Source organism: Ascaphus truei, chromosome 11 (assembly GCF_040206685.1).
Source record: "Ascaphus truei isolate aAscTru1 chromosome 11, aAscTru1.hap1, whole genome shotgun sequence".
Lineage (NCBI taxonomy): Eukaryota > Metazoa > Chordata > Amphibia > Anura > Ascaphidae > Ascaphus > Ascaphus truei.
In genome coordinates this window covers 55,481,323-55,490,369 of record NC_134493.1, presented here as the reverse complement: position 1 = coordinate 55,490,369, position 9,047 = coordinate 55,481,323, and the positions used below count along the sequence as shown (strand labels likewise).

Genomic DNA, 9,047 nt, shown 5'->3' with positions numbered 1-9,047 from the left:
CGGGGGGCTTTGGATGTGCAAACTCCTATGGCTAACACAGTGACACCAGACAGGAGGGAGCAGCCAGAGGCGATCACACCCTCCCACGTGTCCGCTCACCATGTTTACATGGAAAAGGATCTCAGAATCCCCCCCGATGTGGCCTCTTCAGCATTGTCACTGCCATTACTGCTCCGTGGTTGTAGTAGACATGGAGTGGCCAACTCCAGTCCTCAAGGGCCACCAACAGGTCAGGTTTTCAGGATATCCCTGCTTCAGCACAGGTGGTGCAGACGTTGACTGAGCCGCTGATTGAGCCACCTGTGCTGAAGCAGGGATTTCCTGACAACCTGACCTGTTGGTGGCCCTTGAGGACTGGAGTTGGCCGCCCCCTGTAGTAGACCCTTTAAACACATCTGGTACAGTGTTTTGCTCCAGAATAGCACCACTTTTGGCCCATATTCAACATGCTGCAAAGCCCCTTCCCCGTGCTGCTGGTGAAGATTTGAGTCCCACTCATTAGATTGACGCTGATCTCTTCCCTAGCCCTGGGAAGCATTTTCACAGCATGTGTAGCAGGGGCCACCAACTCCTCCATCATCGCACAATTTAACGCGTTCATTTTCCCGCAGGGTTCATATTGTCCCCACCAAACAAGCCCCTTCCTCTCCACGCAGAGGCGCAGAAGGTGGAGCCTGTGGCCCGCTCTCGTCTTTCTTGCTGCTTCTCTCTGCTAGTAGTCAGATGTGAGCTCCCGATGTTGGTTCATTTCGATAGAAGTGTAATTCTGCGGGCGCCTACGATGGAAAGACACGGATATTAAAAGGTGCAATTCCCACCAACATGACCTATATTGAAAGTGAGCTCCATCTGATGCCCTTTAAAGCAGATCTACCTCATTTGTATCATTTTTTCTAGCTCTTTTTGAATACACTTTGTTTAAAGGCCCAAGGCCTGTAGTAGAGTGTTCACATGGTAACTCCTAATCATTCTAACGTGTTCCACTCAGAAATGTTTCAAAGATTAACATGCAGGGGGAACTGCCCATTTGGGGAGCGTTGAAAGAAGACAGGTTTAGCTATTACTACACCCTTTGCTTTGTCCACAAGCATTTTCATCATTTTTCTTAACCCTTTCTCTACCAGTGGGGCCATCTATTATATTGCGTGTTATTATATCGCTCTATATTGCGTGTTATTAGAACGAACTGTGTGTTAATTAATAGACGCTCTGCATGTTATTAAAATGTTCTATGCGTGATTTATTGGTCTGTGTGTTATCAGAACGCTCAGCGTGTTATTAGAACGAACTGTGTGTTAATAGACGCTCTGCATGTTATTAAAATGTTCTGTGCGTGATTTATTGCTCGGCGTGTTATTAGAACCCTCGGCGTGTTATTAGAACCCTCGCCGTGTTATTAGAACCCTCGGCGTGTTATTAGAACCCTCGCCGTGTTATTAGAACCCTCGGTGTGTTATTAGAATACTCTGCGTGTTATTAGAACCCTCGGCGTGTTATTAGAACCCTCACCGTGTTATTAGAACCCTCGGCGTGTTATTAGAACCCTCGGCGTGTTATTAGAACCCTCGGCGTGTTATTAGAACCCTCGGCGTGTTATTAGAACGCTCAGCGTGTTATTAGAACCCTCGCCGTGTTATTAGAACCCTCGCCGTGTTATTAGAACCCTCGCCGTGTTATTAGAACCCTCGCCGTGTTATTAGAACCCTCGGCGTGTTATTAGAACGCTCAGCGTGTTATTAGAATCCTCGGCGTGTTATTAGAACCCTCGGCGTGTTATTAGAACCCTCGGCGTGTTTTTAGAACCCTCGGCGTGTTAGTAGAACCCTCGGCGTGTTATTAGAACCCTCGGCGTGTTATTAGAACCCTCGGCGTGTTATTAGAACCCTCGGCGTGTTATTAGAACCCTCTGCGTGTTATTATATCGCTCTGCATGTTATATCGCTCTGAAATGCGTTACTGGCCCCTCTGGTAGCTAAGGGGTCAATTTTCTATCATTCTGTGATTCCATTGGGTATTAATCAGGCTTCCTGCCTGGCACACAGACATTAGCTATACGGTAGGGGTATTAATCAGGCTTCCTGCCTGGCACACAGACATTAGCTATACGGTAGGGGTATTAATCAGGCTTCCTGCCTGGCACACAGACATTAGCTATACGGTAGGGGTATTAATCCGGCTTCCTGCCTGGCACACAGACATTAGCTATACGGTAGGGGTATTAATCAGGCTTCCTGCCTGGCACACAGACATTAGCTATACGGTAGGGGTATTAATCCGGCTTCCTGCCTGGCACACAGACATTAGCTATACGGTAGGTGTAAGATAGATAGATAGGTGTTGTCACTTAGACGACAGTGGGCTGTTTAAATGCAAAGATAACACTGTGTTCTGTAACGCGTCTCTCAACTTCACCTAGTCTCCCCACATCACAAGCAGACCCACACGAGGCACAACAGGGGCACATTGCCCCGGACACCGGAAACCTGCCGTTATACAGATATCTTATAAAGGGGAAGGATTGAGAACCTGTGATTTCCATCATAATAATCCTCCCAATAACCCCTGGCTGAAGCGCTATTAAAAACTGTAGCAGTTCTGTGTTTCAATTTTGGAAGGTGTCATTCTGTTAAACGAGGAGGCACAACTCTGTGGCTCCCCATGTAATAAGGTTTATTGCGTTTTGAGAGAAGACCCCCTTTTTCTTCTCCCCGGGGACACTACATTCAAGCACATCGGCTACTTATGTAAAGAAATACAGCACAAAGAACACTTTACCTGGGGCTTTGAGAACTGACAGAGTCCCAAAGGTGTTAGAGAAATGGCTAAAGCAGAGTGCCAGAGAAGGAGATGGGGAGTGAGGTGGTTTTCAAAACTTGAAAGCAGGTAGAGGAGTGGCGTGTGTGGGGGTATAAGTACGGGCAGGGAGGAGCATATATCCAGTCTTTAGCCTAATAAAAAGCAGGGGGTACAACAAGCACTTTGATTATGGCCGCGCATACGCTGACAACTGATCGGGTTTGCTTTCATTGTACAAAAAGTCGGCGTTTAAACATTTCAGGTAAGTGACCCCCTCCCTCTGCCCCAGGGAGGTGACCCCACATACCTCTTGCGTAGGTACAGTATCAGTCCGACTGCTCCACCTATCAACAGCAGTGACAGCAGCACAAGAAGGGAGAGCTGCCATATCTGCAGGGAGCCTGGCAGGAGAGACACCACATAATCAATATCGTTTATTTGTAAAGCGCCAACATATTCTGCAGCGCACTCCTCAGGGAGTTTAAACATCCGAAAGCTGGGGGAGCGTCTGACGCTGCGTGGTGGGAACCCCAGAGAGAGGGGGCCGCACGGGAGAAGTCTTGCAGGCGGGAGTGAGAGGGGTAGTAAGGCAGGAGGAAAGGCGGATGTCATGGGCAGAACGTAGGGGGCGTTTAGGGATATATTTGGGGCTGAGATGTAAGGGGGGGAGAGGGGCAGCGTCGTTGAGAGCTTTGGAAGTCAGAATTAGGGTATTACATTTGATTGTAGCGAATATGGGAAGCCAGTGTATGGAGCTGCGTGGTGGAGCAGTAGAAGTGGAGCGGTGAGGGAGGTAGAGGATATGGGAAGTCAGTGTAGGGAGCTGCGTGGTGGAGCAGCAGAAGTGGAGCGGTGAGGGAGGTAGAGAATATGGGAAGCCAGTGTAGGGAGCTGCGTGGTGGAGCAGTAGAAGTGGAGCGGTGAGGGAGGTAGAGGATATGGGAAGCCAGTGTAGGGAGCTGCGTGGTGGAGCAGTAGAAGTGGAGCGGTGAGGGAGGTAGAGGATATGGGAAGCCAGTGTAGGGAGCTGCGTGGTGGAGCAGTAGAAGTGGAGAGGTGAGGGAGGTAGAGGATATGGGAAGTCAGTGTAGGGAGCTGCGTGGTGGAGCAGCAGAAGTGGAGCGGTGAGGTAGGTAGAAGATATGGGAAGCCAGTGTAGGGAGCTGTGTGGTGGAGCAGTAGAAGTGGAGCGGTGAGGGAGGTAGAGGATATGGGAAGTCAGTGTAGGGAGCTGCGTGGTGGAGCAGCAGAAGTGGAGCGGTGAGGGAGGTAGAGGATATGGGAAGTCAGTGTAGGGAGCTGCGTGGTGGAGCAGCAGAAGTGGAGCGGTGAGGGAGGTAGAGAATATGGGAAGCCAGTGTAGGGAGCTGCGTGGTGGAGCAGTAGAAGTGGAGCGGTGAGGGAGGTAGAGGATATGGGAAGCCAGTGTAGGGAGCTGCGTGGTGGAGCAGTAGAAGTGGAGCGGTGAGGGAGGTAGAGGATATGGGAAGCCAGTGTAGGGAGCTGCGTGGTGGAGCAGTAGAAGTGGAGAGGTGAGGGAGGTAGAGGATATGGGAAGTCAGTGTAGGGAGCTGCGTGGTGGAGCAGCAGAAGTGGAGCGGTGAGGGAGGTAGAGGATATGGGAAGCCAGTGTAGGGAGCTGCGTGGTGGAGCAGCAGAAGTGGAGCGGTGAGGGAGGTAGAAGATATGGGAAGCCAGTGTAGGGAGCTGTGTGGTGGAGCAGTAGAAGTGGAGCGGTGAGGGAGGTAGAGGATATGGGAAGCCAGTGTAGGGAGCTGCGTGGTGGAGCAGTAGAAGTGGAGCGGTGAGGGAGGTAGAGGATATGGGAAGCCAGTGTAGGGAGCTGTGTGGTGGAGCAGTAGAAGTGGAGCGGTGAGGTAGGTAGAGGATATGGGAAGCCAGTGTAGGGAGCTGTGTGGTGGAGCAGTAGAAGTGGAGCGGTGAGGGAGGTAGAGGATATGGGAAGCCAGTGTATGGAGCTGCGTGGTGGAGCAGCAGAAGTGGAGCGGTGAGGGAGGTAGAGGATATGGGAAGCCAGTGTAGGGAGCTGCGTGGTGGAGCAGCAGAAGTGGAGCGGTGAGGGAGGTAGAGAATATGGAAAGCCAGTGTAGGGAGCTGCGTGGTGGAGCAGCAGAAGTGGAGCGGTGAGGGAGGTAGAGGATATGGGAAGCCAGTGTAGGGAGCTGCGTGGTGGAGCAGTAGAAGTGGAGCGGTGAGGGAGGTAGAGGATATGGGAAGCCAGTGTAGGGAGCTGCGTGGTGGAGCAGTAGAAGTGGAGCGGTGAGGGAGGTAGAGGATATGGGAAGCCAGTGTAGGGAGCTGCGTGGTGGAGCAGCAGAAGTGGAGCGGTGAGGGAGGTAGAGGATATGGGAAGCCAGTGTAGGGAGCTGCGTGGTGGAGCAGCAGAAGTGGAGCGGTGAGGGAGGTAGAGGATATGGGAAGCCAGTGTAGGGAGCTGCGTGGTGGAGCAGCAGAAGTGGAGTGGTGAGGGAGGTAGAGGATATGGGAAGCCAGTGTAGGGAGCTGCGTGGTGGAGCAGTAGAAGTGGAGCGGTGAGGGAGGTAGAGGATATGGGAAGCCAGTGTAGGGAGCTGTGTGGTGGAGCAGCAGAAGTGGAGCGGTGAGGGAGGTAGAGGATATGGGAAGCCAGTGTAGGGAGCTGCGTGGTGGAGCGGTGAGGGAGGTAGAGGATATGGGAAGTCAGTGTAGGGAGCTGCGTGGTGGAGCAGCAGAAGTGGAGCGGTGAGGGAGGTAGAAGATATGGGAAGTCAGTGTAGGGAGCTGCGTGGTGGAGCAGCAGAAGTGGAGCGGTGAGGGAGGTAGAGGATATGGGAAGCCAGTGTAGGGAGCTGCGTGGTGGAGCAGCAGAAGTGGAGCGGTGAGGGAGGTAGAGGATATGGGAAGCCAGTGTAGGGAGCTGCATGGTGGAGCAGCAGAAGTGGAGCGGTGAGGGAGGTAGAGGATATGGGAAGCCAGTGTAGGGAGCTGCGTGGTGGAGCAGTAGAAGTGGAGCGGTGAGGGAGGTAGAGGATATGGGAAGTCAGTGTAGGGAGCTGCGTGGTGGAGCAGTAGAAGTGGAGCGGTGAGGGAGGTAGAGGATATGGGAAGCCAGTGTAGGGAGCTGCGTGGTGGAGCAGTAGAAGTGGAGAGGTGAGGGAGGTAGAGGATATGGGAAGCCAGTGTAGGGAGCTGCGTGGTGGAGCAGCAGAAGTGGAGCGGTGAGGGAGGTAGAGGATATGGGAAGCCAGTGTAGGGAGCTGCGTGGTGGAGCAGTAGAAGTGGAGAGGTGAGGGAGGTAGAGGATATGGAAAGCCAGTGTAGGGAGCTGCGTGGTGGAGCAGTAGAAGTGGAGCGGTGAGGGAGGTAGAGGATATGGGAAGCTGGTGTAGGGAGCTGCGTGGTGGAGCAGCAGAAGTGGAGCGGTGAGGGAGGTAGAGGATATGGGAAGCCAGTGTAGGGAGCTGCGTGGTGGAGCAGTAGAAGTGGAGCGGTGAGGGAGGTAGAGGATATGGGAAGCCAGTGTAGGGAGCTGCGTGGTGGAGCAGCAGAAGTGGAGCGGTGAGGGAGGTAGAGGATATGGGAAGCCAGTGTAGGGAGCTGCGTGGTGGAGCAGTAGAAGTGGAGAGGTGAGGGAGGTAGAGGATATGGAAAGCCAGTGTAGGGAGCTGCGTGGTGGAGCAGTAGAAGTGGAGCGGTGAGGGAGGTAGAGGATATGGGAAGCCAGTGTAGGGAGCTGCGTGGTGGAGCAGCAGAAGTGGAGCGGTGAGGGAGGTAGAGGATATGGGAAGCCAGTGTAGGGAGCTGCGTGGTGGAGCAGTAGAAGTGGAGCGGTGAGGGAGGTAGAGGATATGGGAAGCCAGTGTAGGGAGCTGCGTGGTGGAGCAGCAGAAGTGGAGCGGTGAGGTAGGTAGAGGATATGGGAAGCCAGTGTAGGGAGCTGCGTGGTGGAGCAGTAGAAGTGGAGAGGTGAGGGAGGTAGAGGATATGGGAAGCCAGTGTATGGAGCTGCGTGGTGGAGCAGTAGAAGTGGAGCGGTGAGGGAGGTAGAGGATATGGGAAGCTGGTGTAGGGAGCTGCGTGGTGGAGCAGTAGAAGTGGAGCGGTGAGGGAGGTAGAGGATATGGGAAGCCAGTGTAGGGAGCTGCGTGGTGGAGCAGCAGAAGTGGAGCGGTGAGGGAGGTAGAGGATATGGGAAGTCAGTGTAGGGAGCTGCGTGGTGGAGCAGCAGAAGTGGAGCGGTGAGGGAGGTAGAGGATATGGGAAGTCAGTGTAGGGAGCTGCGTGGTGGAGCAGTAGAAGTGGAGCGGTGAGGTAGGTAGAGGATATGGGAAGCCAGTGTAGGGAGCTGCGTGGTGGAGCAGCAGAAGTGGAGCGGTGAGGGAGGTAGAGGATATGGGAAGCCAGTGTAGGGAGCTGCGTGGTGGAGCAGCAGAAGTGGAGCGGTGAGAGAGGTAGAGGATATGGGAAGCCAGTGTAGGGAGCTGCGTGGTGGAGCAGTAGAAGTGGAGTGGTGAGGGAGGTAGAGAATATGGGAAGCCAGTGTAGGGAGCTGTGTGGTGGAGCAGTAGAAGTGGACGTGAGGGAGGTGGACGAGTCTGGTGGCAGCGTTTTGGATGGATTGGAGTTGGGACAGACGGACAAGGGGAATGCTGACTAGGAGAAGGTTGCAGGAGTCAAGGCGGGACAGGATGTGTGAATTCAAATTTTAATTGCATCATGAGTGAGAAAAGGGCGTATCCTAGTGATATTTCGGAGGTGGAGTTGCAGGACTGAGTGAGTGATTATGAGGGATGAAGGATGGGGCAGAATCAAAGATGACCCCTAGGCAGCGGGCTTGGTGGTGATGAGATTGTGGTGTTATCGACAGTGAGGGAGAGTTAGGGTGTACGTGTGGCAGTGGAAGGGGGAAAGAGTATTAATTCAGTTTTGGACATGTTAAGCTTCAAATAACGGTGGGATATTCAGGAGTAGACTGCAGAGACAGTTGGTGACACAGCACAAGGGAGAGGAGGGGAGAGATGAGGGGGGACAGGTGCATTTGGGTATCATTGGCATAGTGATGATACTGAAAGTCAAAAGATTGTATTAGTTCACCAAGAGAATAGTGAGAATAGCAAAGGACCAAGGATAGAGCCTTGTGGGACCCGACAGAAAGAGGAGACATCAGAGAAGGAAACACTGAAGGAGCGGGTTGGTTGTGTAGGACGTGAACCAGGAGAGGGCAGAGTCATGGAGAGTGTGCAGGAGAAGGGGGTGATCAACAGTGTTGAAGGCAGCAGAGCGATCCAGGAGAAGTGACCCATAGACTTAACTGTGAGCAGGTCGTCAATCAACCAATGACAGTAGATAATAATTGGAAAAAAAAAAATAACAAAGCTGTTCTTTACCATGTCAAAGTTTAAAACATATTTGAAAATACATATAGTTGTCCGATTTTATTATAAAAGGAGGCGGCTCCATTTAACCTATTAAACATGTCCCGACTCAACTCATCTGAGAGACAAGGGAAGGATCCCTCTGCTCCACCTTACCTCGTCTCGTCTCTGGAGCACGGCATCCCGTAAGCGATCCTAGAGAGCTGTCCTGTAGGGTCAGGGGCCGCGGGTCACTGAGGAGGTCTCTGTTCCAGCTCTGGATGAGATGCCGGTCGTTGCCGGTACTCGAGAAGACATTGCCAGAGATAGACAGTCTGCTTGAAGCACAAGTAAAGTCCAAATCTAAAGGGAAACAGAGAGAGATACGGGGTTCAGAGGCTCGAAGTATGTTGGGATGCGGCTGGAAAAGATGCGAGACCCATCGATTTCACTGGAGCTAAACTCTCCTCCAGCGTGGAGAAGCACCTTCACTGTATATTGAATATGGACCAGAGAGCGGGAAAGAGACAGGAAATAAAAGCACTGAAAGGCTGCAGGGGATCTGGAAATATATGATGGTAACACAACTCGCGCAAGCATTGGATGGAGGGTTTCTCAGCGGGGCGGGCTCTCACTGACTGACCTTGTATATATGATGGGGGTGCAGCGCATGAACAGTGACTTTCCATGGACTTGCTGAGAGTGACCTTCAAGTTATCCAGTGTCCTCTGCTGTGTCTGCTCCCATCCAGAGCAATCTGCAGGGCGAGAGGAGAGTGTAACCCTTACATGTACGCACGCACAGTACAAGCGCATAAAGCAACTGCGTAGGGCCATAATAATTATGGTATTTAATTATTCAATTAAAATGTAGCCGGCGCATGGATTCGTGTACAAG

At 52.5% G+C, this 9,047-nt stretch overlaps 1 protein-coding gene across 2 annotated transcripts in view; it reads right to left on the bottom strand.

The window, feature by feature from the left end:
• Positions 1-343: 343 nt before the first annotated feature.
• Positions 344-9,047, bottom strand: part of LOC142463543 (uncharacterized) — a 41,870-nt gene continuing 33,166 nt past the window's right edge. For both annotated transcript variants that reach the window (XM_075566424.1, XM_075566425.1), the window contains exons 11-14: positions 8,794-8,907; positions 8,328-8,513; positions 3,104-3,197; positions 344-776 (exon numbers count right to left, since the gene is read on the bottom strand). In XM_075566424.1, the coding sequence (XP_075422539.1) occupies positions 713-776; positions 3,104-3,197; positions 8,328-8,513; positions 8,794-8,907 (458 nt within the window). In that variant the 3' untranslated portion in view covers positions 344-712. The remainder of the gene's footprint in view (positions 777-3,103; positions 3,198-8,327; positions 8,514-8,793; positions 8,908-9,047) is intronic.